Genomic DNA, 26,978 nt, shown 5'->3' with positions numbered 1-26,978 from the left:
GCACTGTCCCCTCCTCCCCAGGCCCGGAGCAGACCCGAGGGGGCAGGGAAGGGAGGGGACACCACACCAGCCAGGGCCCTCCCCAGACAGGGACAGCAGCCCTGCAGGCAGGCTAGCCCATCCCCCTGCCCCGAGCAGGACTCACGCCGTCCACGGCCTCCAGGTCCAGGCGCAGCTGACTCTGCAGCGAGTGCAGCTTAGGCAGGGGAATGGTGCCGATGTCCCCGCAGCCCCGCAGCCCCGCCAGTGTGGAGGCGACGCCCAGGCCCTCCAGCTCCTCCTGCAGCTGCTTCACCTGCGCCTCCACCTCCTCCTTCTTCTGCAGCGCCAGCTGCCGGTCACAGTCGGCCACGCGGGCACGTTCCTTGGCCTCCTGCGCCTCTCGCTGCCAGGCATCGCAGACCTGAAACCCAGGGCCCGTGCTGGAGGCAGCCAGAGCCCATCTCAGCACCTCCCACTTCACCTATGCCACCTGCAGACCCCACTGCCCGTGTCACCTGCGATCCTCCCTCCCCTCCCCCATCACCTGTGGCCCGCTCACCTGAGTCCCCTGCGGCCCTCACCTATCTCACCCCCCACCAAACACTCACCTGAGTCCCCGGTGCCCGCCCTCCCCCTCACCTGTCTGGCCCCCACACGCTCACCTGTTTCACCTGCTGCCAGGACTCCTCCCACTGCCGGATCTTCCTCTTGGCCTCGTCCAGCTGCCGTCTGACCCGGGCCAGCTCAGCCCCATTTGGACTGGAACCCGAAGAGGATGGGGGGCCGGCGCTCAGGATAGGGGTGGGGCCGGGGGAGAAGCTGCCGGAAACAAAGTCCCAGATGCTCCCGGGGACACCGTTCAAACCTGAGTGTGAAAGGGCCGATGATGGCCCAGCCCAGCTGTGCTCACGGCCTGGTGACTGGTGGGTGCTATGCCCTGGCCCAGCCGCCACGTGGGCACCCTCCGGGGCTCACCCACCCTGATGGCAGGGGTCTTGCCCTTTGTTCTGCCTGCCCCTTGCCCCACTCCTGGACCCCACCAGCCTCAGGAAGAGGCGCTGGGGACTGAGTGGGGCTGGCAGAGGCACTGATAGTGACACGTGCTCCGGCCGGTCTCCCCACCAGATCTGTGCCTTCCTGGCCACCTGAGGAGTCTGAACAGAGAACTTAAATTCGAGTTCCTGGGACATCACAAGGTGGAAGGGGCAGCGGTTCTCAGACTCCACTCCCAGGAACACCTCACACAGACTCTCAGAGGCCCCAAAGAGCTGTGTCCGCACGGTGACATCTGCCAGTGTGTATGCAGCTTGAGAGATTATGACTGAGATACTTTAAATGTTACTTAAAAAAAAACAGGCCTGTCATCCCAGCACTTTGGGAGGCCGAGGCAAGCAGATCACTTGAGGTCAGGAGTTTGAGACCAGCCTGACCAACATGGTGAAACCCCATCTCTACTGAAAACACAAAAGTTAGACGGGTGTGGTAGCAGCAGCCTGTGATCCCAGCTACTCGGGAGGCTGAGGCAGGAGAATCATTTTAACCCGGAAGGTGGAGGCTGCGGTGAGCCAAGATTGCTGGAGCCTGGGCGACACAGTGAGACTTTGTCTTAAAAAGATAAAAACTTCTAAAATGTTGTAATTTTTGTAGAGTCAGGAATCTCACTATGGTGCCTAGGCTTCTCTTGAACCCCTGGCCTCAAGTGATCCACCCACCTCAGCCTCCCAAAGTGCTGGGATTACAGGCCTGAGCCACCATGTTGGCCCAAAGTGTTTTTTTTTTTGTTTGTTTTTTAAGGTGGAGTCTCGCTCTAACACCAGGCTGGGGTGCAATGGTGCGATCTCGGCTCACTGCAACCTCCGACTCCTGGGTTCAAGCGACTCTCCTGCCTCATCCTCCCAAGTAGCTGGGACTACAGGCACCCGCAACCACGCCCGGCTAATTTTTGTATTTTTAGTAGAGACGGGGTTTCACCATGTTAGCCAGGATGGTCTCGATCTCCTGACCTCCTGATCTGCCCTCCCCGGCCTCCCAAAGTGCTGGGGTTCCCCGCCTGGGCCCCCCCTCCCGGTCTTTTTTTTTTTTTTTTTTGAGACAGTTTCACTCTTACTGCCCAGGCTGGAGTGTAACAACACAGTCTCGGCTCACCACAACCTCCGCCTCCCGGGTTCAAGCGATTCTCCTGCCTCAGCCTCCTGAGTAGCTGGGATTACAGGCGCAAGTCACCACGCCCAGCTAATTTTGTATTTTTAGTAGAGACCGTTTCTCCACGTTGATCAGGCTGCTCTCGAGTCATCAAGCCCAGCCAAGTGTTAGTTCGTTTACAGCCTAACAAACAGCCGTGCACGGTGGCTCAAGCCTGTCATCCCAGCACTTTGGGAAGCCGAGGTGGGCAGATCACGAGGTCAGGAGTTTGAGACCAGCCTGGCCAACATGGTGAAACCCGTCTTTACTAAAAATACAAAAATTAGCTGGGGGTGGTGGCGCACACCTCTATAATCCCAGCTACTCAGGAGGCTGAGGCAGGAGAATTGCTTGAACCCGGGAGGTGGAGGTTGCAGTGAGCCGAGATCGTGCCATTGCACTCCAGCCTGGGTGACACAGCGAGACTCAGTCTGCGGCAGGGGGGAGCCTGTGAGCAGCAGGCCACGTGCTTTGCCACCATGGATGGGGCACAAGGTTCCGTGTGGGGCTCCTCAGTCAGGGTGGCCTCTGGGAGGCAGCCCCACGGAGGCTCCATGGGAACGCTTGCGTGGAGGGAGCCGGCACTCACCTAAGGGGCTGTAGGATGAGGCTGAAGAGCCCAGTGCACCCGGCTCTGAACGCAGGGGTGGCGGCTGCTGGGGAGGCGTCATGGCCGAGGAACCCACCGGCCCTGGGAGGGGCTGGGATAGTGAACTGAGTGGCGAGGTGGACGCGGAGGACGGCGAGTGCAGCGATGGTGCTCGGGGCAGGGAGCCAGGGATGGCAACAGGCGCAGAGCCGGCCAGAGACCTGGGACCTGGCAGGGGCGGACCGGTGAGCGAAGGAAGTACCGCTAGGCCTCTGCCCAAACATCTGTTCACCGGCGGGCGGCAGCCACGGAAGACGGACCCTGCTGGCGGTGGTGGTGGGGATATGGGGGGTGGGGATATGGGGGGTGGGGATACGGGGGCCAGGCCAGCAGCTACCTTCTATGGGTGTGGAGCCAGAGCCCCGGGTGGCCACGTCTCACACAGTTGGGCAAGCCATGGGCTCAAAGGGATTTCAACCAGAGGTGGGGACACGGGGGTTTAGCGTGGGCCCCCCCCCAAAAAGCCAGACACCCACCAGGCTCTGCCAGCCAATTTAGCCACTGGCACAGTCCTCCCAGCACTTGTCCAGGCCCCCTAAAATAGTTTACTTTCTTTTAAAGTCAGAAAGAAAAGATACACTCTCAGGCTGAAGGAAAGGGTGTTGTACAGGATAAGACACATTTGTATGGATGTTGATCTTTTGTCTACAATGTGAATACATTTGTCCTTCGGAGACCATCAGGACCTTCCTCAGGAAAAGCCCCGCCTGTCTCTGCAGGGCCACTTTGCTGGGACAAAGGTCAACTGAAGAAGTGGGAGGGCCCGAAGCCGGCGAGAGGCTGAGGAGTCCGTGTGCAGGGGGGGAAGGGGAGGGGCAGTGAGGGGGAGGAGGAGGTACCGCCAGAAGGGGGCCCTCCCGCCCCCAAAACCGGATATGAGGTATTGCATTGTGGCCCAGGCGGGAGCACACTGGTCCAACCTCGGCTCACTGCAGCCCTGACCTTCCCAGGCTCAAGCGATCCTCCTGCCACAGCGCTTAGCTGTTAAGCGGCTGGAGGAGCAGCGCCCCAGGTGCTCCTCGCCCTCACCTGCTGGTCCCAGGTCGTGGCCGTCTTGCTCTTCCAGATCCTTCTCTAGGGATGCAATATTCACACTGCTAAGATGTGGGTCTAACGCGGAACCTGTCAACAGAGCCCCCCATCATCCACAGCCTACCCAGTGCTGCAGAGCTCAGGAAGCCCAGCTGAGAAGGACGACTGTCCGGCCTGGGCTTAAGAGTGAAGCCAAGGGCAGGAGGCATGGGAGTTGCTGGGGGAGCCTGGGAAGGACACGCCAGCCCACCCTCGCGGCCCCCAGCAGGCAGTGGGAGGCTTGGCTGTTCTCTGGCAGAACGAGCATGCGCAGGTGGGACACCCCGCCACAGCCCAGCAGCTGGGTCCTCGCCTCGGACGTGCCGCTGCTGCTTCTCGGAGCTTAAATACCTAAGCGTGTGTTAGCATCTGACCATGTGTGCACACTCGACCGTTTGGAAAACCTTCCGGGAGGGTGATTTCAAGAAGCAGGTGTTCATCTGCAATTTCATGCCAAGCACCAAGACCTCAATCCCCTAGGCTCAAGACCGAGTGGGAAGGACCCTCCTCGGAGCGGCCTCACCCAGCCAGCCCTGCCTTCCAAGGCTGTCCCCACTCGTCCCTGCAGGCCATGGGGCTGCCCTTCTGCATGGTCCCTTCCCTCCCAAGTCCCCACCCCCAACCCCGAACGGCAAGCAGTGGCCCCAGTGCCCCTTCCTAGTATTAGGAAGCCATCTTGAGGAGGCTGAGCTCTGATCACCAGCCCCTGAACACACAGCATGTCTCAAACTCCTGCAGCCTCTGCACAGAAGTTGGGTTGGGAATGGGGGGTGACCAGAGGATCTAGGATCTGAGAACCCATGTGCCACAGGGGGCAGGATGGGACCACGGCAGCTGCAGGAGCTCCGGGACACACCCTATGGGCCGGTGCCGCCTCCCACAGCAGCAGGTGGGAGAGGAGCCTGGCTCAGGGGTAGACAGTGGACTCCAGGTCCACCTGGGGGTTCCTGAACCCCCACTGATGCCTGGTACTGGACAGTGTGCTGCTGAGTCCTGCTCTGAGACGCGCGAAGCCACCCCTGCCTGCCCCGGAAGGGTGTCAGACCCCCTTCTTCCTGTCCTCACCTGGGACAGATGGTCCCTCCACGGCCCCAGGCAACCGCACCCCGCGGACACCTGTCAGACCCGACTGGGGGTTGGCACACCGGGAAGCTCCAGCCTGGCCAGCCCTGCCTGGCGCTTGGTTCAGATCAGTAGCCCAGCAGAAGCGAAGAGGTAGTCACTGCCCGCCATGTACCCGACATCAAGCCCCGCCCTCACAGGGCTCTTGCGGCCTCACTCCCCACACCTCACACCCCACCCCACCCAGCATGGAGCTGGCTGATCCAAGCAGGGCTGACTGCTGCGACCTGCTGGCCATGGCAGGGTAACAGCAGGTTCACCACACAGGGGGCATCCCAGGAAACAGCTGGAGAAAAGGACTGGGCGGCCAGCGGGTCGCAGAGGGACAAAACCCCACTCGGCTGGGGAAGAGGGCTGGGGCCTTTCCAGACATTTGCAGCATCAACAGGAAAGGCAGGAGGGTGACTTCTGAAGAAGAACGCGACACTAGCCACACGCGAGATTTGTGGGGACCGCAGGTGTGGGGCCCAGCCTCAGCTCATGGCCTGCACCTCACCCCTCCGCCCAGGCCTCCGCTTCTCCTCCGTGGAACCAACTGGCACCAGTCAGTGCCATGGGGACCACGGGAGCAACCACAGGGTGGCAGGTGGCCCTTCGCTTGAGACCTGGTGCTCGGCCGCCACACACTCTGAACCCCACAGGAGCAGCCAGAACATCCTCGTGCCACCATGGTGGCCCTGGCCGTGCACAGCCCATCGCGCACAGGCTGGTGTGGATGCAGCACGGCCTGGCAGGTCTGGGCCTCTGAACTTCACCCTGGATCTGGCCTCACTCAGCAGCCACACTGTGTGGAGACCGTGCTCCACCAACCAGAGCAGCAGGTGGGAGAGGAGCCTGGCTCAGGGGTGGACAGTGGACTCCAGAGGCCGCAAGGCAGAGGCCATCCCCACCCCACTCCACCGCACAGCACGACCCAGACTCAACCCTCATCCACACGCCAGCCATGAGGGAATTTCCGGGTCACGGAGGCCGGGCTGTGGTACCACCTGACAACACTGTCCTTCCCAGTCACAGAGGCAGCAGGGCCCGGGGCAGAGAACCTGACCCCTGAGGCATCCGGGACAGCACATGGCACCTGCAGCAGCAGTCTCCACTCCCACAGAGACACTGTTCAAATGAAGCTTTTAGGGACTTTCAAAGGTCTTACCCGGAAACTAAAGGAACAGGTTGGGGGGTGGAGGCGGCCAGGCCAAGACCCCCTGAGGACCAGGAACCCACAAGAGCAGTCACCAAGGCCTCAGCCCTCAAGGACGCTCATTGGCAGAGCCAAAGGCAGGCCCTGGGCCAGTGGCACCCAGAGCCATTCACTCCTCTCCTTCCCACTCACAGGACAGTGATGTCCCCGAGCGGACATCCACCCTGGCCTGCAGAGTGGGCCAGCCCTCCCGGTCCCTGTCATCTGCCTGATGTGCTCAGGCCATGGCCGAAGAGGGCACAATGAGCGGCTTCGGACAGGTGGCTCCAAGGCTGAAAGTCACATCTGCAGTAGGCAGGGCCTCCTCCCTCCTCCCTCCAGGGCTGGGGTGTGCTCCTCCTCCTCCCTCGTCTCTCCAGGGCTGGGGCACGCTCCTCCTCCCTCCCTCTAGGACCTGGGGCGCTCCGCCTCCTCCTCCTAGTGTCTACCCTCCTTCATGGCTGGCAGCCACATGACTCCAGTGGCTGCCTCTGCGCTGGGGGCCATCTCTTCTGAGTGTCTGTCCAAGTTTGTTCTCATAAGGACACTGGTCACTGGCTCAGGGTCCCATCCCACCGGCCTCATTTTAACCTGGTTATAAGGACCCTGCAGTAGCACCCCCCGATCTGTAGCAGGGGGGATACATTCCAAGATCCCCCATGGAAGCCTGAGGCTGCGGACGGCACGGAACCCTACATACCAGGCTTTTTCCTATATGAACGTCCTCATTTGCACGTCAAGCCCAGTAAGAGATTAACAAGATTAACTAGTAACATAGACAGATTTCAGCACTGCACAGTAATAAAAGTTACCTGAGCAACCAAATGCCCTCCTGTACGGTGCCATCCTCAACCCAGACCTCACACCACCAACTGAGGCAGTGGACAGCGAACGCTGGGATAAGAGGACCTGCTGTGCTTCCACGCAACGCCACGTAGCCAGGTGCGGGGCCTGGGGTTCAGGTGCATCTTTTTTTTTTTTTTTTTTTTCGAGACAGAGTCTTGCTCTGTCACCCAGGCTGGAGTGCAATGGTGCGATCTCAGCTCACTGCAACCTCCGCCTCCTAGGCTCAAGCTATTCTCCTGCCTCCGCCTCCTGAGCAGCTGGGACTACAGCTGCCCTCCACCACCCCCAGCTAATTTTGTATTTTTAGTACAGACAGGTTTTCTCTATATTGGTCAGGCTGGTCACAAACTCCCCACCTCAGGTGATCCGCCTGCCTCATCTCCCAAAGTGCTGGGATTACAGGCATGAGCCACCGTGCCCCGCCTCAAATGCAACTTTCAGGGGACACAGTTCAACCCAGGACATGGGGGCCCACCTGCAGATGCCCCTGTTGGTCCTGTCCATCCTCCCCAGCCCCTCAGGACTCTGCACCAACAGATCTGCCCCTGCTGTACACAGCCCTCCCTCCCTGAGTGCTCCCCAGGGAGGAGACCCCCACCTGTCTCCACTCCCCCTGCAGCTGTTTTCCGGGGCCTCCTCAGCACTCACTCTGCCCACCGCTGTCCGGGCCTTTCCCTCTAGCCCTGCACCTATGCCCTGAACTGCCTCTGGTCACAGGCACCAGCTTCCCTCCCAGGCCCACCCCCATGCCCACTCTCCTCCCTGGTGTCTGGCAGCCTCTCCTGTGGCCTAGACCCACCCAACACAGTGGCTCTGCAGCCCCCAGCCCAGATGTCCTGGACGTCCCCCAGCAGGGGCCACAGCCCTTCCTCCCTGGCAAAGGATCCCTCGCTCGTTCCCATGGCCCCACTGCAGGGCCTTCCCAGACACCGTGTGTGCAGGGCCCTCCTGGAAGCTGGCACTGCAGGACCCCTTCCTCAGGGGCTGCTCGCTCAGCCCACACCCACTGAGGCCAATGCCCAGCCTTCATGCACCGCAAGAGTGACCTTCCTACTATGAAAAGCCTCATCGTGTTCCGAGTCCTGGCCTGCAAGAAAGGAGGGAGGGAGCTTGCGCCCTTGCACGTGCCGGTCACTGCTTCCCAATGGGTCCTTTGCCAGGCTCCCAACCTGCTGTGCCACTGAGGCTCGGCCTGGCCGTGCCTTCCATTCACTAAGATCAGCCCCACCAGTCCCCAGAAAGCTACTCAGGCTCCAAGCCCTGCGTGGAATGCCCCCACTCCATCCTTGCAGGTGTCAGCCTCAACCATGCCAGGGCCCCGGGCAGACTCACCCACTGAGGACAGACACCGATCCCCAACCCGCAGGCCTGCCCACGGCCCCCACGTGCTTCCACACTGGGGCTTGATGACGGGGAGGGCCAAGCCGTCTACGCACGGTCAGGTCAGCCAGGCTCAGGAACATGGACCTGCCCTCCGCACCCAAGTCCCGGGATCAGGATGTGGCAGCCCCTTCAGAGCTTACCGCCCTTCACACCTGGCAGAGATCCAGAAACTCCTCACGAAAAGCAAAGACGCAAAGGAGTTGGGGGACAGGAACGGAGGCGCCTTTTCTCTCCTTGGAGTGGGGCGATCGCACCATGCTCTATGTGTAAGTCAGCGCAGAGGCTTCTCCCACCAGGTGCAGAGCGCACAGAATGTGGAGGGGCTAAGCTGCCTTCAACGCTCACCTGACAAACTACTACAGCTGGTACTCAGCTCAGAGGACGTCAGCCGCCACCTACCTCAGCCAAGTCACCTGCGCTGAAGCCTGAGAAGCTACCTGGAGAGGGGACGTTTGGGGAACATGTGGGTGCCCCCAAGAGACTCCAGCCCTGCTTCAGAGCCAAGTGCCCCTGATCCAAAGAGGGCACTGGGGAGGGTCCCGGGGGCTCCACCACCCCCAGGGTGCTGTCTAGGGGCCCACTCCCAGAAAGTTAGGGGGGAGAGAGCTGCTGCACCCACCTGACCCACTTTCTCGCCCGCAGCTTCTTCCCTACCTCACCTCACTGTTCCAAGGTCAGATCCAGATCTTCCGAAACATTCTCAAAGAAAGGGCTAACCCTCACGCAAAGGCACAATCCAGGTGAGGCTGGTTATCTAAGCGAGCACAGCTGGGTCAGGCCAGGCTGCCTCAGTCCCGGGCGTTAGGAAATCACCGGCCCGCTGAGTCACGGCCCCACAGCCCGGCTCTGCCGTGACACAGCACATTCAAGCCGCCGCGGTCCCCCGGGGTCAGGGACACGCGAGGACAAGCTACAGACTGCTCGGAACTCAGGCCAGGGAGGGGAGCCCCCGACGCCAGGGAAATCCCCGTACCACGCGGGCTGAGTGCAGGCTGGGCCAGGCCAGGACGCAGGGGTCGGCCCTCCCCTGCCCCGCTCCCCTGCCCTCTCCTGCCCGGCTCCGCTCCCCTGCCCCGATCCGCCCCGTTCCGCTCCACTCCCCTGCCCCTTCTTGGGGCACCAACCCCGCCTCTCTAGGGGACGCAGGCGGTCCGAGCCCGCGCTGGGAACCGGAGAGCGCCCGGCAAAGGCAAGTTCCGAGAAGGCAGCGCCTTCGCCTCGCACCGGGTCTCTGAGAAGCCCGGGCCCACCCCGCAGCTGTCACACCCGGCTCCGGGACGCGGGGGACGCACCTGGAGGGCGCACCTAGGGGAGGGCCCGCTCCTGAGCGCCGAGTAACAAGCCCCGCACCTTGACGGCGCAGGGCTGCCACGCGCTGGGGCCGCCGCCGATGCTGACTCACGGTCCGCGGCCGCCCCGCGCCGCCGCCGGGGATTCAAACACGGCCCGCGCCCCGCCCCCGTCGCGCAGGCCCCGCCCCCGCCGCGCGGGCCCCGCCCCGCAACGAGACTCGGCCCCCGCCCCGCAATGTGACTCAGCCACACCCCCGCCGCTCCGGCCCCGCCCTCCCCCCACCCTCCCCCCCCCCCCCGGCGCACCCGGTCCCCGCGGCTCCTGGCCACCAGCTGGGCGGGCACGTGGGCGCGGGCACCGTGGGCTAGAGGTCTTCAGGCCGAAAGCCCCGGAGCCGCCCCCCTGCCCGGCTCCTCGTGCCCTGCCCACCTGCATCTGCAGCGGCTCAGGGCGGACTCAGGTGAAACACCCGAGCCAACAGGGGCGCTCGCGGGGCGGGGCGGGGCGGGGCGGGGCGGCGTGACCTGGGGCCGCTGTCTGCCCTGCGGGACCCTCCTCCCTCCCAAGTCCGCGTGCCCGCCCAGCCCCGTCTAAACGCGGGGTAGGGAACTCGCAGATCACTCTTAATCTAAAACCTATTCCTATGAAGTGGAAGATGAAGGAAAATGGAACCTATCAGATGGGCCTGAAATGCTTTCACTAAATCCCTTAAACACAGAATCCGCCCATTTTTTTCTATTCCGTGCTTCAGTCACAATACATCTACAACCTAAAGGAAACTGTACTATTAACAAGGAAAAAATGACCCAGTCTACACACTTGCTTCGCCCAAAACCCTCTACAACAGCTAATAAAATACACATGCAGGCAGGCGGGCTTACACCTGGGTCCAGACAGTCCCGCTCGCTCCGGGAGTCCCTGAGCCTGGGGCGCAGGAGTGCCCCGGGGTCAGCGGGCAGGACACTGCCTCTGCTGCCTGCGGCTAGTGCAGGGATGTAACTTTACAGTGACGCCTCAGGCACGGACAGAGGAAAAAAGTGAGGCTGGCACTGGGTGGCAAAGCTCACAATTTCAGCCGCAGCAGCAACAACAATACACTGCCTGTAACTAAGGCAATGTCGATCCTGAAAAAAAAAAAAAAAAAAATCCATCGCTTCACCTATCTGAATAGCTGGTTCAGGATTTTTTTTTTTTTTTTTGCTAGAGTCTTGCTCTGTCACCCAGGCTGGAGTGCAGTGGCCGGATCTCAGTTTATTGCAAGCTCCGCCTCCCGGGTTTACACCATTCTCCTGCCTCAGCCTCCCGAGTAGCTGGGACTACAGGCGCCTGCCACCTCACCCAGCTAGTTTTTTGTATTTTTTTAGACACGGGGTTTCACCGTGTTAGCCAGGATGGTCTCGATCTCCTGACCTCGTAATCTGCCCGTCTCAGCCTCCCAAACTGCTGGGATTCCAGGCTAGAGCCCCCGCCCCGGCCCGGTTTTTTTTTTTTTTTTTTTTGAGAACAAATCTCGCTCTGTCGCCCAGGCTGGCATGCAGTGGCACGATCTCAGTTCACTGCAACCTCTGCCTTTGTGGTCCAAGCAATTCTCGTGCCTCAACCACCTGAGTAGCTGGGATTACAGGCGCAAGCCACCACACCCAGCTAATTTTTGTATTTTTAGTAGAGACGGGGTTTTACCATGTTGGTCAGGCTAGTCTCGAACTTCTAACCTCAGATGAACCACCCGCCCTGGCCTCCCAAAGTGCTGGGATTATAGGTGTGAACCACAGCTTGCGGCTCACGAAATGTTTAAGTCAATGAAAGAACGTGCTTCAAGATCGCGAGTGACATACTAAAATAGGTCGAAAACATACCTCAGATATGAAAGAATGTTTGGAAAAATTACTACAAATGTGCTAACTCCAGTCCACCTGAAGGTCAGCTATGCAGATGCAGCCACGCCTCTGTCAATCACACAGGCACCTGGCTCTGTTTTCCATCAGAGTAAGCAGAGTCCAAGATGGTCTCTCTTGTTTGGGATTTAATTTTCCTAAATATTTTTCTGCTATGCTCAAATTCTAGCATTACTACTTTTAGGTTGGGGAAGACAAACTTCACTTAAAAAACAGAATGTATACTTATTTGTTTAAAAAAATAAGTGGCCGGGAGTGGTGGCTCATGCCTGTAATCCTAGCACTTTAGGAGGCTGAGGCGGGCGGATCATGAGGTCATAAGTTCGAGACCAGCCTGACCAACATGGCGAAACCCCGTCTCTACTAAAAATACAAAAATTAGCCAGGCTTGGTGGCGGGTGCCTGTAATCCCAGCTACTCAGGAGGCTGAGAAAGGAGAATGGCTTGAACCCGGGAGGCAGAGGTTGCAGTGAGCCGAGATTGCACCACTACACTCTAGCCTGCACAACAGAGAAAGACTCTGTCTCAAAAAAAAAAAAAAATCAATCAATCAATCCTGGGCGGGCACAGTGGCTCACGCCTATAATCCCAGCATCTTGGGAGGCTGAGGCGGGCGGATCACCTGAGGTCAGGAATTTGAGACCAGCCTGGCCAACATGCAAAACCCCATCTCTACTAAAAATACAAACATTATCCGGGCGTGTGGCACACACCTGTAGTCCCAGCTACTCTGGAGGCTGTGGAGGAAGAATCGCTTGAACCTGGAAGGCAGAGGTTCCAGTGACGCGAGACTGTGCCATTGCACTCCAGCCTGCATGACAGAGCAAGAAAAAAAAAAAGAACCTGCTCAGAGGCCAGACCCTCATGGAGCTTTAGCCACTGTGTAGACTTCATCCCTGACCTCTGAGTTTCTGATGGGGATGTGTGGATTTGAGGGTGTGATTCAGCACAATCCAGGGCCTTGGATCACACAACTCATTTATGATAGCGATCTCAAATTAAAACAAGCATGTTCTAGCTAGGCCCATAGCGCCTGCCTGTGGTCTCAGCTATACTTGGGAGGCTGATGCAGGAGGGTCTCTTGAGCCCGGGAATTTGAGGCTGCAGCAAGCTGACTGCACCACTGCACTCCTGCCTGGATGACAGGGCAAGACCCTGTCTCAAAAAATAAAGCCCCAAAATGAACAAAAACAAACTCAGGGAAGGCCGTTACCTGTGGTGGTCTCCAAGTGCTCTGTCCCTGGGCTGGAATGGAATGGGATGGGGGTGGGCACCCCAGCCCATTCAACTCCTGAGACCTCTCTGGTTCGAGAGGAACAACATGTATGCCCTAGTTTCAAGCTGAAAACACATATGGGCTTGTTTCTGCATGAGAGAAAGCTTAACATAGCACTCCCGCCCATGGAGTATTCACGATTTTAAAAACCTGCCCTTTACGGTGAAGCCCTAACAGGAGTCATCTCACACCACATGCTTCCTCCTCCATAGAGGTTCCGGGAGCAGATGACTTCCAAAACAGACCAGAGGGCGGCAGTCTGAGTCCTGTCCTGAAACCAGGTGAGCCCTCCACAGCAAGGCAGAAATGAGGAGCCCTGCCCTGGGCAGTGCAGGGAGCGCTCCCTGCCAGAGGACGAAACAAACACAAACATTGCCTGAGCCTGTGCCCCTGCCCCGGCCCGAGAGAGCCCCCCCGCACTGGGCGCGGGGTCCATCCAGGATGCCCGCTCTCCCCATGGCCTCCTGAGGAGGGACTGGTCCTGGATTCTGGAGGGTTCTCCGGCAGGTGCACGACAGAGCCCACATAGGAACACCAGGGCTGCGAGGGAGAGACGCATGCGGCCACAAAAGGTCCCAGTGTTTGGGAAAGAGACCCTTTAAAAACTTCAGGCCGGGCGCAGTGGCTCACGCCTATAATCCCAGCACTTTGGGAGGCCGAGGTGGGAGGATCACCTGAGGTCGGGAGTTCGAGACCAGCCTGGCCAACATGGTGAAACCTCATCTCTACTAAAAACACAAAAATCAGCCGGGCGTGGTGGCACGTGCCTACAGTCTCAGCTACTCAGGAGGCTGAGGCAGTAGAATCACTTGAATCCAGGAGGTAGAGGTTGTAGTGAGCCAAGATCACGCCACTGCCCTCCAATCTGGGTGACAGACTGAGACTCCATCTCAAAAAAACACACACACACACGCCGGGCAGTGGCTCAAGCCTGTAATCCCAGCATTTTGGGAGGCCCAGGTGGGCAGATCATGAGGTCAGGAGTTCAAGACCAGGCTGACCAATATGGTAAAACCCCATCTCTACCAAAAATACAAAAAAAAAAAAAACTTAGCCGGGCATGGTGGCGGGCACCTGTAATCCCAGCTACTCCGGAGGCTCAGACAGGAGAATGGCGTGAACCCGGGAGGCGGAAGTTGCAGTGAGCCAAGATCGCGCCACTGCACTCCAGCCTGGGCAACAAGAGGGAGACTCTGTCTCAAAAAAAAAAATAAAAAACAAAACAAACCCCCCCCACCCACACACACACAAAACAAAAATGTAAAGGCCTGGGCTCAACCCCAAAGGGATGTAGGGATGGGACGGCCCCACAGCAACACAGACTGAGAGCTGTGCCCAGAAGATGCACCTGGGTTGCAGAGGTGCTGAGAGCGGGGCCCTGGGTGCTTGGGGGACTGAGGACCATCCTGGGGCCTCAGGAGCTGCACCTGGCTTTCTTTGCAGACACCACTCAGGATGAGACTGGTCCAGTGTCCTGCCGAGGTGCAGTCTGTGGCCTAAGTGGCCGCTGGGAAGAGTGTCTCTCCTCGGCCTCCTTGGCCGGCGGCGTCCAGGCCTGCATGGATGGAGCTGCTGGAGGCTTGCAGCGAGGCCCGAGCCGTTCCATGTGGGGCAACCACCAACGACCGGCAGCTCGGCTCTCGGGCAGGAGTCACTGCGGGTCTGGCTGCCGGGCTGCCTCCCGCATCGATGCGGGCCCTGATGGTGCCGGGGTCCCACTCCGAGTCCCCAGCGTGTGCCCATGCAGGCACTGGAGCAACGGCCCCCACCACGTGGCCCCAGCAGCCCTGTCCTCCTGATCCCATGTCCAGCTCCCCCACCACACCCTGGACAGCAGAGGATGTAGGAGAGGAAGGGGTGGGCTCCAGGCCCGGGCTGAGCTGAGCAGGGCCCATCGTCACTGTACCCCCAACCCCATCCCATTCCACCCCAGCCCAGGGACAGAACTTGGAGACCACCACAGGTGGCGGCCTTCCCCATGTCCCTCACTGTCACTGTCAGGAGAGGCAGGTTTGGGTCCCTTGGGCGCTGGTGGCCATGGAATGTGGGGCTTCAGCACGTCCCATCATTCACCAAGCGTCTCTGCAAGCAAAGCCCTGCACAGGTGCGGCAGGTGTCCCCCCCACCCCAACCTGTCCCCAGGGGCTGAAAGGGACCAAGGACACACACAGCCCAGCCCCTGGCACTGTCCCGCCCCAGCTCTGCCCCTCTGGGCCTCTGGAAGAATCTGCCCCCCAGGTTCTCGGCTTCCAGCCAGGCCACGACGGGTCCCCACAGCCCAGCTCCATCATGTGTCTCAGTGCCCAGTGACTCCCTCCAGCTAAAGGCCTCCCAAAGCTGCCAGCCCAGGTACTCACAGCTTTGCCCCTGACTCCAAGCCTTTGCCGGGCTCCCCACCCCATCACTATCCCCCACCTTCAGTGCCCTCACTAGTTCACAACCCCTACTTTCAATTTTCTTTTGGAGATGGTGTCACTCTCTCACCCAGGCTGGAGTGCAGTGGTGCAATCACAGCTCACCACAGCCTCGACCTCCTGGGTTCAAGGGATCCTCACACCTCAGCCTCCCAAATAGCTGGGACTACAGGTGTGCACCACCATGCCTGACTAATTATTTTATTTTTAGTAGAGACGGGGTCTCTCTATGTTGTCCAGGCTGCTCTTAAACTTCTGGGCTCAAGTGATCCTCCTGCCTCGGCCTCCCACAGCACTGGGCGCACAGGCAGCCAACTCCCACGCCTCCCATCCTCTGTCAGCAACCTCCCTGTTCTCAGTCCCTGAGCCGGGCGGTGCCCACCCTGACTGGCTCCCAGGAGGCTCCTCGTCCCCAGCGCCCGTGGCACCCAGGCCAGGAGCCTCTCTGAGCCAGGGCTTGTTTTCACAACTCCATGTGCAACACAACCAAAGTGACAGAAGACCGAAAACACACGTCTGGCTTCTTTACAGAAATGACGATTCTGTAACATGTCCTGAAATAGAAGCGCTGTTCCTGAAAAGCTACAGCATGAGAACAGGAGGTCAGGGAGAAAGGAGGATGGTGCCGGACTTACCGAGGACGGCCTCCACGGTGCTGCCGGCGGGGCTGAGCGGGAGGGCGCGGGCGGGGGGCGCGGGCAGCGCAGTGGGGGAGGAGCTGCCAGAGCCAGCGCTGGACGCCAGGCTGGACGCCACGCTGGAGCTCACGCTGGGGGCCGGCGGGTGGACAGCTGCAAACACGGCCAGGTGGTTCTGTTCAAAGACACAAACAGCGTCAGCACGTGCCCCCTGCGTGGAGGAGGCAGCGCCACGTCAGCACCCTGCAGAAAGCACCACCGGACAGCGGCCGACTTCCACGCCCTGGCAAGGCCCGGGGAGAGTTTCCCAGACCCGGAGGGACTCTGACTGCACTGAGGAGAAACGCCAGGACGGGCAGGGCAGCGGGCTATGGTGCACTTGGGAAAGGTACAGACACCTCTGGGAAGTGTCTCATGAGCTTTTCTGCAGAAAATGTTTCAGGAGTACACATTTGCCAGTAAAAATCAATCCAGCAGGTGCAGAAAGATGTGTCAGAGGCCAGGGGCCTGCCAGCCCAAGGGGCAAGCCCTGCAGCAGCTCCCCACACCTCCTGGGTGCCCCCACCCCAGCTCTCACCCAGGACTGGCTCCTGAGCACCTTGGGGGGCCCACAGAGAAATGTCCTCCCAGGGACTTAAAAAGAGACCCAGCACCACTTCTAAAACATCCACAGCGTGGTCCTGTGACCTCATCACCAGGGAAAGTAAAACATGGGGCAACTCACATGATCTGTGTTTGGTGGATAATAGATCAAAAGAAAAAGAGCGGCCGGGCGCGGTGGCTCAAGCCTGTAATCCCAGCACTTTGGGAGGCCGAGACGGGCGGATCATGAGGTCAGGAGATCGAGACCATCCTGGCTAACACGGTGAAACCCCGTCTCCACTAAAAAAAAAAAAGAAAAAGAGCAAGCACACAGAGCAGTGCTGAATAAGAGCCCAGTCACAGGCAGGGCGCTGCACACAAGAAAACACCCGATACAAATGACCCAGAGCCACCTACAAGGTCACTGCAAAATCGAGCATCAAAAGTTGGATTAGAATGAGTTTCTGGCCAGGCACAGTGGCTCATGCCTATAATCCCATCACTTTGGGAGGCTGAGGTGGGCCGAGGTGGGCAGATTACTGGAGGTCAGGAGTTCGAGACCAGCCTGGCCAACATGGCAAAACGCTATCTCTACTAAAAATACAAAAAAAAAAAAAATGAGCCAGGGCCGGGCACAGTGGCTCACACCTGTAATCCCAGCACTTTAGAGGCCAAGGTAGGTGGATCACCTGAGATCAGGAGTTCGAGACCAGGCTGCTCAATATAGAGAAACCCCGTCTCTACTAAAAATACAAAAAATTAGCCCGGCATTGTGGCAGGCACCTATAGTCCCAGCTACTTGGGAGGCTGAGGCAGGAGAATCGCTAGAACCCAGGAGGCAGAGGTTGCCGTGAGCCAAGATCACACCACTGCACTGCAGCCCGGGCAACAGAGAGACTCTGTTTCTAAAAAAAAAAAAATGAATTGCATACTGAAATATTATAGTTGAAATGATATGATATTTGGGTTTTGCTGAAAAGTAATGCAGGAAAAGTTAACCTTGGGGGGTGTGGTTCTACTAGTTTGTCTGCTTAAGTAAAACCGTCCATAATGAAGAAATTTTAACGTGCATTTCCTAAGGGTCAGAAATCAGGCACTGACTAGTCCTCAAGAACGCACCTGGCTCCAGGCTTCTGTGGCCTTGGGGTCCTGCTGCCTGCACTGGCTTCCTTCTGGGTAATGGATTTGCTCCTCAGCCCACGGCACAGCAGGTGCACAGAGCCCCCATGACTGACTCTGAAAACAGTCTCCTCCAGCTGCAAACTCTGGAGACAGCCGCCAGAGCTCCCTGTGCAGGTGCAAGACGGGGCCTGCCCCCTCGTCCATAATCCACTTCCCCTCCCTGGCCCGGAGACCACTTTCCCTCAAGCCGTGAAAAAAGGAACCACAGTCCACCCCGTTAGCCTCAGGGACAGCGGTAACTCCTGCACCCACCACCACAGACCTACCCAGTCACGCAACACCAGGGACCCTCCCAGCCATGCATGGCGCTGCCGACAACCCCCATCAGTCCCCCATGGTGAGCCTGGGGACCGGGTTGCTGGAAGCCTCACACTCTCTAGCAAGCAGCCCAGAAACACGGTGGGTGATTCGAGACCTGGTGCCATCTCAGTGGCAACCTGCCCCCACCCCTGGCACTTCCTGTCTCTGCTCCAGAGCCTCAGTGTGGCCCCAGGAAGGCTGAGAAGGACCTCCCAACAGACGTTCCGGTGACCCGACATCCAGGAGCAACACAGACACCTGGGAGCTCCTTGTTCCCTGACAGCTTGGATCAGGGAGGGGACCGACCTTCTCTACCAGCAAAGGACAGGGCCACCCGGGCTGCGGGACCGAGGCGGCGGACACCAGCAAGGGGTGAGTGACATGGGGCAGTCTGCCGAGCTCACCGCATCCAGCAGCTGTGACTCAGAACCAAAAGCTCAGGGACAGCAAGGCACTGCCCTCCGGGTATGTGGACACTGCACAGCTGCACAGCTGCACGGCCCGCAGAAGCCCTCCCCCACCCCCTCCTTGTCCCATCTCTTGGCAGCCCACCCTGTGTCTCAGGGTCTGCCTAGGTCCGTGCTCTGGGGCACGGTACCTACACACAAGCTGCCCCTGCTCCGCCAGGCTGAGGTCCACCATGCCCTGACCCACCATTAGCCAAGAGGCCACCGCCCGCATCACAGTCACCCCTGTGGATGTCCTCCCAGCTCCATGACCCCTGCAGACGTCTCAGTCTTTGCCTGAACCCAACTCCAGAGCATCACCCAGGCCCAGAAGCCACCTCCCAAATAACGGAGAGCCTAGGGACTGTTGCCTGGAAGGGCCCGGGCCCACCGAGAAGCCATGGACAATGCTGAGGTTTGCAGAGCAGGCCTGCCCTGCCCTGGGTCGGACAGGGAGCCTGTGCCCCGCACCTGTGTCTGCACAGAGCCCAAGAACGCGGAAAGCCGCGAGGCACCACAGTGCAGGTGCCACATTTGCCCCCAAAGCAGCGCTGGTCTCAGGGCTGGGCACAGGCTGACCCTCGGCTAGGAGGCGGCCTCAGGCTCCCAAAGCACTGCCCGGCCCAGGGTGAGTGCAGCAGCCTGAGAAGCCAAGGCCGCCTCCTTCCTGGGTGTCTGCAGGAGGGACTCCACCCTGGGGGCCTTCCCCAGCCTACTGGAGGCCATAAACCAAGAGGGATCGGACAGGAAGCCTCAGCGCTGAGTGACTCCCAGACCCCACGCTGACCCTGCCCGGGAGCTGGCCGGGGTGATGTGCACACTGTGACTTCCGCCCAAATGATCACCTGAAAATCATCAACATCCAGGTCAGTCCTTGTTCCCCAAGGTACAATGGCCATAGACGACGGGCCTGGTGTGGGGGCCCATCCACAGGAGGGCTGGGCATGGTGAGAGGCGTCAGACGAGAGCCCTGTGGGGACGCCGCACCTCCGCTAACACGGGCACCGTCCACCCCATGGGGACGCCGTGCGGACGCCACACCTGCACTAACACCGGCACCGCCTGCCCCACGAGGATGCCATGAGGACGCCGTGGGGACGCAGCACCGCCGCTAACACCGGCACTGCCTGCCTGGTTTTTCTTCTCTGTATTACGGTGAAATGTAACATTTACTACAGTGGTCATGGGTCGGTGTAGTCCGTGGCATGAATTCCATCCACGCCGCTGTGCAGCCATCACTGCATCCATCTCCAGAACGCCTCATCTCCCAGCCGGAAGCTCTGACCCCAGGAATACCAGCTCCCTCCCCCGGCCCCGGCCCTGGGCGCCCACCATGCCACCTGCTGTCTGTGAATGTGACTCCGCTAGCGACCTCCTGTGGGTGGAATCACACAGGATTTGCCTTTTAGTAACGGGCTTGTTTCAGTCAGCACAGTGTCTTTGTTATGGACCAAACGTGTTCCCCCCAAATTCCTACATGGAAGCCTTGACCCCCGGCGTGCCTAAATTTGGAGATAGGGCCTGTGAGGAGTAATTAAGGTGAGACGAGTTCTTAGGCCAGGCGTGTAGGCTCACACCTGTGATCCCAACACTTTGGGAGGCCAGAGCAGGAGGACTGCTTGAGCCCAGGAGTTCAAGATCATCCTGCGCAACATAGTAAGACCCCATTTCTAAAAAAATACAAAAATTAGCCAGGCCTGGTGGTGTGGGCCTGGGGTCCCAGCGACTCAGGAGGCTGAGGTGGGAGGACTGCTTCAAGCCTGGGAGTCCCGGGCTGCAGTGAGCTGGACTGGGCTGCTGCACCCCACCTGGGTGACAGAGTACCCAGGTCTCAAAAAATTCAAGAAAAAAATTCAAGAAACTGTCTCAAAAAATTCAAGAAACTGTAAAAAACAACAGCAACAATGAAATGAGGTGTTAGGGGCAGGGCCCTACGCAGCTGCTGTCCCCAGGAAGAGACCCCGGGATGCCCACACACAGAGGAGTGACCCAGAGGATACAGAGGAGGTAGCATCTGCACCTAGGGGGCCTCAGGAGCCAGTTCTGGACAGCTCAAGTTCAGACTCAGCCCCAGAACTGAGAGAGAATCAGGTGCTGCTGCTTGGGGTGTGGTTTTGGGTTTGGTTTGGCTGGAGATAGGGCCTCACTCTCGCCCAGGCTGGAGTGCTCGGCTCACTGCAACCTCCAACTCCTGGGCTCAAGCAATTCTCCTGCCTCAGCCTCCCAAAGTGCTGGAACCACAGGTGTGAGCTACTGTGCCCAAACAAAACTCCCTCATTCATTCATTTATTCAGAGACGGAGTCTCGTTCTGTGTCACCCAGGCTGGAGCGCAGTGGCATGATCTTGGTTCACTGCAACATCCACCTCCCGGCTTCAAGCGATTCTCCTGCCTCAGTTTCCCGAGTAGCTGGGACTACAGGCACGTGCCACCATGCCTGGCTAATATTTTGTATCCTGCCTCAGTTTCCTGAGTAGCTGGGACTACAGGCACGTGCCACCATGCCTGGCTAATATTTTGCATTTTTAGTAGAGATGGGGTTTCACCATGTTGGCCAGGCTGGTCCTGAACTCCTGACCTCGTGATCCACTCTCCTTGGCCTCTCAAAGTGCTTGGATTACAGGTGTGAGCCACCACACCAGGCAAGTTCTGCTGTTTAAATGGCCCCATCTGCATCCTTCCCTCATAGCCCAAGGAAAGCAACACAGATGGGCTTCAAAGGGCCCCTCTTATTTCCCTGAGCAGAAAACAGTAGGAGGTTTTGGCTTTGTTGTTTCCAAGGTATAACACGAATGTTTCAAACACACAAACACAGGGTACCAGGAGAGAGCTAATTCTATAACAAGCAGATGTTAACCAGACTGTTTTGTGAGCCAAGAGTGGGCGGGACCAAGGATGCATGAGCGCAGCCCTAACATAATGTCGCACCGGCGGGCAAGAGGGCCGCGGGAAGCCTTGGGGTCTGTACCTGCTTGCTGTCCTGCTCGTTGCCCTTCGGGCCGCCCTCGGCCGGCGAGTCTCTCCGCTTGGCCTGCAACATAAAAAAGAGTCATGTGAGAAAAAAGCAGGGAGGAAATGTGAATTAAAAATATACATATTCAGGCTGGGCACAGTGGCAGCACTTTGGGAGGCTGAGGCGGGTGGATCATCTGAGGTCAGGAGTTTCGAGACCAGCCTGGCCAATGAAAACTTGTCTCTACTAAAAATATCAAAAATAGTCAGGCACAGTGGCACATGCCTGTAGTTTCAGCTACTCAAGAGGCGGAGGCAAAAGAATCACTTGAACCCAGGAGGTAGAGGTTGCAGTGAGCCGAGACGGCGCCATTGCACTCCAGCCTGGGCAACAAGAGTGAAACTCCGTCTCAAAAAATAAAATTAAAAATTAAAAAGAGGAGAATTGCTTGAACCCGGAAGGTGGAGGCTGCAGTGAGCCAAGGTCATACCACTGCACCCCAGCCTGGGGGAAAAAGGGAAACCCTGTCTCAAAAAAAAAAAAAAAAAAAAAAAAATACACACACACGCATATGTACTTCTGGTTCTTAAAGATATGTATACACACACACACACACACACACACACACACAGATGTAAGCTCTGCTCAGAATTTAGACAAATGCTATTTTTTTTCTTTTTTGAGACAGGATTTCACTGTCTCCCAGGCTGGAGCACGGTGGTGCGACCTCCCTGGCTAAAGCAATCCTCCTGTCTCAGCCTGCCAAGCTGGGAGCACAGGCATTTGCCAGTGGACCGAGTTAATTTTTCAAAGCTTTCTGTAGAGACAGGGTCTCGTTTTGTTGCCCAGGCTGGTCTTGAACTCCTGACCTCAAGTGATTGTCCCACCTCAGCCTCCTGAAGTACTTGGTTTACAGGCGTGAGCCACTGCAACTGGCCAAGGATGCCAAATCTTGAAGGTTTCTTGAAACAGAAGAGACGTCTGAATCTGCTAGCTCCCTGTCGGTTCTCCTAAGTTCCATTTCTTCTCTTTTTTTTTTTTTTTTTCTTCTGAGACAGTCTCCCTCTGTCGTCCAGGCTGGAGTGCAGTGGCGCAATCTCAGCTCACTGCAGCCTCCTCCTGTTGGGTTCAGGCGATTCTCCTGCCTCGGCCTCTGGAGTAGCTGGGACCGCAGGCATGCACCACCACGCCTGGCTAAGTTTTGTATTTTTAGTAGAGATGGGGTTTCACCATGTTGGCCTGCCTGGTCTCGAACTCCTGACCTCAGGTGATCCACCCGCCTTGGCCTCCCAAAATGCTGGAATTACAGGCACGGGCCGCCGCACCCGGCCCTGAGTTCCATTTCTTACATTTAAACGTGGCTCTCTGACCTTGGGTTGGTCTGTGTGAAGGCAGGGTGCCAGCTCTAGACTCCCTGAACCAACCACAGCGTCCAACCCCAAACCGAGCCACTGGCCTAAGGCAGAGGCTCAGCTGAAGCTCTAAGCCATACAGGACGGGGTCAGAGTGTGCCACCCCACACATGCCACTCTCTGACAAAAAGATTATTTTGAGTTGAAAGCAGCTGAGAAACAGCAGACGCAGGTACAGCTCTCCGCTCCCTTCCTGCCTCGAAGCTGGGTGTGGATTCCCTCTGTGGAGGTGCCCTCTCCCCGCTCCACACCAGGAGGAGAGGCTGCGTAACCAACCTCACTGAAGTCACTCTCATCCTCCGCCAGTCTCCCCATAGCCTTACCTTCCTAGGAGCCCAATCCCCTCTTCCCCCATCTCTTTTTTTTGAAAGAGTCTCACTCTGTCACCAGACTGGAGTGAACTGGTAGGATCTCAGCTCACCACAACCTCCGTCTCCTGGGTTCAAGCAATTCTCCTGCCTCAGCCTCCTGAGTAGCTGGGGTTACAGGCATCCACCACCACACCCGGTTAATTTTTGTATTTTTTAGGATAGACAGGGTTTCACCATGTTGGCCAGGCTGGTCTCGAACTCCTGACCTCAGGTGATCCACCCGCCTCAGCCTCCCGAAGTGCTGGGATGACAGGCATGAGCCACCGCCCCCGGCCTAGTGGCAAGGATTTTTCTAGACTCTTCTAGAAGAGCCACGAACTCCACAGACTGCCCGCGACCACATTGCTGAAAACTCATATCCATCCACATCCCTAACAGTTCAATTAAACCGAAGGACACTTGGTATTGTCCCGGGAACACCATTCACTTACGTTTCCCGGCTGGCCGCTGCCCGTGGAGGCAGGACTCGTGAGGTGGAGGTCGCGGCAGCCCCAGTCATTCACCATCCCCAGGCTCTCTGCAAGGACAGGGGAGCAGCAGGCTCTGAGGGCCACTGGTGGGTGACAGGAACACGCAGCAGTCTCTGCACCACACGTCAGGGCCGAGCGTGCGCGGCCCTGTCACAATCATCCCTCGGGTGCAGCAGAGGACGGCTGGGCAATGACCGGGGACGCCCAGGGCAACGGGACCCTCAGGCTTTAGACCAGTTTTTCATGTTTTTAACACTAAAAGCAATGTTTAAAATGTGAACAAGAAGAGCTGCCTTGGTCGGGTGCGGTGGCTCAAGCCTGTAATCCCAGCACTTTGGGAGGCCGAGACGGGCGGATCATGAGGTCAGGAGATCGAGACCATCCTGGCTAACACGGTGAAACCCCGTCTCTACTAAAAATACAAAAAACTAGCCGGGCGTGGTGGCGGGCACCTGTAGTCCCAGCTACTCAGGAGGCTGAGGCAGGAGAATGGCGTGAACCCGGGAGGCGGAGCTTGCAGTGAGCTGAGATCCGGCCACTGCACCCCAGCCTGGGCGACAGAGCGAGACTCCGTCTCAAAAAAAAAAAAAAAAAAAAGAGCTGCCCCCCCTACTAAAATCACAAAGGAAAATCTGAGCTTGCGACCACATGCAGAAAACCTAAAACCCAAACCCCAGGCTGCGAGGAGGAGGCCGCGTGGGTTCCCACTGGGGCTTGTTCCTGCTGCTGGGAACTTATTAGGGACCACGTGATCCAAAGCTAAGCCCTCATCCTCTGGACAGCAGACAGCTCTGGAAAGCACGGGCTTACCCCAGCAACCCTTGCTCGAGGGTCTCTGCTGTCTCCCCGAGCTGGGGTGGACAGACCCCTCTCTCCACAAGGGTGGTGCTGCTCCTGCGTGGGCGCCCAGCAAGATGGCAGTCTCAGGGCAAGGCCCAGGCAGCAGGGGGCAGAAGGACCCAGCTTGGATGCCCAGGAGGCAGGTGGAGGCGCCAGCCGGCCCACACCAGGAGTCAGCCTCCACGCTCAGGGCCCCATCGTGCCTGGAGACAGGGTCCCTGCAGGTCCACCGGCCTGGCCCACGCCGGCGGGGAGGGAACCCAGCCTCACGTGGCACAAACACCCCAGGGAGCCTCCATGGGCATGTCAGGGACCCCCCACCACCAACCACAGTGCTGAGCTCCCGCCCATCTTCCAGGTCCTCGTGGCCAGCTCCGGGTCATCAGTAACTCCAGTGCGGGCCTGCAGAGCCGCAGAACCTGCTAAGGTGAACCTGCCACAGGGACGTTCACTCACTCTCAATGTGTGCAAAGGCGCAGAAGGGGCCGCGTGGGCAGTACCCGGTTTGGCGCATGTCGTTGCATTTCGTAGATTTGTAGATCTGGGGGAAGAAATGAAATAAAGACGCTTGATTGGATATGGGATCCTGTGGAAAGATCACGGCTGGCATCATCCCAAGGGAGAGGATGAAGCTCCAAGCCATAACAAGACACCCCTGAAAAGGGGGGTGTGGGCCCTGCGCTCCTCCACTGTGTGCCCTTGGTCCCCATATCCCTCCTCTCTGCACAGCCGACCCACAGGGAACAGGCACACGTGTGGGCCATTCCCGCAGCATCTGCCCTCCAGTCACGGGCAAGGTCATTTCCCTGCTGTCATCTTTTCTGAAAGATGCACCAAATTCAGAGTCTGGCATGCAGTAGGTGCCTAATAAGTGCCTATTAAAACAAGTGCGTGTCTCTGTTCCCTGACCAGACCCACTGACACTTCACCTAGGGTGACAGCCCCTCTCATGGGTCAACAACACTTAAGGCCCAGCAAGGGACAGACCGGCCTGGAAACCCCCAGTCCGCCTTCAGAGGGCCTGGCCCAGCCCCTCCTGCTCCACAGCTCTCCGGGAAGGACACAGCAACTGGCATACCTGGCCCTCAGTGCCCACACCTGCCTGGGTCCCAGCAGGCAGCCTCTCTCCTGACCTCCAGCCTGGCCACCCCCGCCCCCACGGCTCTCCCACCACGAGGCACCTGTGGGGGCTCGTTCGCTTGTTCATTTTGTTTGTTTTTTGAAAGAGTATAGAGTATAGCTCTGTTGCCCAGGCTGGAGTGCAGTGGCATGATCTCGACTCAGTGCAATGTCTGTCTCCCGAGTTCAAGTGATTCTCCTGCCTCAGCCTCCCAAGTACCTGGGATTACAAGCACGTGCCACAATATCTGGCCAATTTTTTTTTTTTTTTCTTTTTTTCTTGAGACACAGTCCGGTTCTGTCCCCCAGGCTGGAGTGCAGTGGCGCGATCTCAGCTCACTGCAAGCTCTGCCTCCCGGGTTCACACCATTCTCCTGCCTCAGCTGGGGCTACAGGCACCCGCCACCATGCACAGCTATTTTTTTGTATTTTTATTAGAGAACAAGAGTTCTTAGGCCGGGCGCGGTGGCTCAAGCCTGTAATCCCAGCACTTTGGGAGGCCGAGACGGGCGGATCACGAGGTCAGGAGATTGAGACCATCCTGGTTAACACGGTGAAACCCCGTCTCTACTAAAAAATACAAAAAATTAGCCGGGCGAGGTGGCGGGCGCCTGTAGTCCCAGCTACTCGGGAGGCTGAGGCAGGAGAATGGCGTGAACCCGGGAGGCGGAGCTTGCAGTGAGCTGAGATCCGGCCACTGCACTCCAGCCTGGGCAACAGAGTGAGACTCCGTCTCAATAAATAAAAAAAAAAAAAAAAAAAGAGAGAGAGAACAAGAGTTCTTGTTCACCTGGGGCAGGGCCCAGGTGGGAGGGTTTATGTCACTCAGGATTTACGGGGCGGCTGTGACCCATGTGGTGCCGGCTCCACTCAGCGGGGTACTGGAGATTGGGGTCTGCAGCCAGGCCAGTGTGACTGAACACAGAAGCGGCTCTGGATGCCGGACTCCCGACAGGCCCCTGGTGGCACTGCTGAGTGTGTGGTCACCAACACCCAAAAGGCACGATGCACGTTCGTGACGACATGTGTCAAGAAAAGACAGGAAGCAGCGCCTGGTCCCTCCCCAGCCCCTGCGCGCCTCCCCCTTGGCTGAGGTTTTCACGTTTTTTAGACAGAGTCTTGCTCTGTCCCCCAGGCTGGAGTGCAGTGGCGCAATCTCGGCTCGCTGCAACCTCTGCCTCCCGGGTTCAAGTGATCCTCACACCTCAGCCTCCGGAGTAGCTGGGACTACAGGCACCTGCCACCACGCCCGGCCAATTTTTTTGTATTTTTAGTAGAGACGGGGTTTCGCCAGGATGGTCTCCATCTCCTGACCTAGTGATCCGCCTGCCTCGGCCTCCCAAAGTGCTGGGATTACAGGCTTGAGCTACTGTAATACTG

The 26,978-nt window shown here is 58.4% G+C and overlaps 1 protein-coding gene across 5 annotated transcripts in view; it reads right to left on the bottom strand.

Annotated features, from left to right (window-relative positions):
- The window catches only part of UNKL (unk like zinc finger), a 48,460-nt gene that overhangs the window by 3,683 nt on the left and 17,799 nt on the right, over positions 1 to 26,978 (bottom strand). For 4 of the 5 annotated variants that reach the window (XR_002725707.1, XM_023189271.2, XM_023189273.2 and 1 more), the window contains 8 exons: positions 24,936 to 25,020; positions 23,601 to 23,686; positions 21,402 to 21,464; positions 15,922 to 16,099; positions 3,842 to 3,934; positions 2,753 to 2,980; positions 645 to 847; positions 146 to 403 (listed from right to left, as the gene is read on the bottom strand). Coding sequence is in view for 4 of the 5 variants with exons in the window: in XM_023189271.2 (XP_023045039.1) it covers positions 146 to 403; positions 645 to 847; positions 2,753 to 2,980; positions 3,842 to 3,934; positions 15,922 to 16,099; positions 21,402 to 21,464; positions 23,601 to 23,686; positions 24,936 to 25,020 (1,194 nt within the window). In the remaining variant the exon portion in view is untranslated. The remainder of the gene's footprint in view (positions 1 to 145; positions 404 to 644; positions 848 to 2,752; positions 2,981 to 3,841; positions 3,935 to 15,921; positions 16,100 to 21,401; positions 21,465 to 23,600; positions 23,687 to 24,935; positions 25,021 to 26,978) is intronic. The other variant, XM_023189272.1, reaches the window with a different exon arrangement.

The sequence above is a fragment of the Piliocolobus tephrosceles genome, chromosome 17, assembly GCF_002776525.5.
Source record: "Piliocolobus tephrosceles isolate RC106 chromosome 17, ASM277652v3, whole genome shotgun sequence".
In the NCBI taxonomy this organism is placed as follows: Eukaryota; Metazoa; Chordata; class Mammalia; order Primates; family Cercopithecidae; genus Piliocolobus; species Piliocolobus tephrosceles.
The sequence above is the reverse complement of the archived record's forward strand: the minus strand, read 5'-3'. Positions and strand labels throughout refer to the sequence as shown.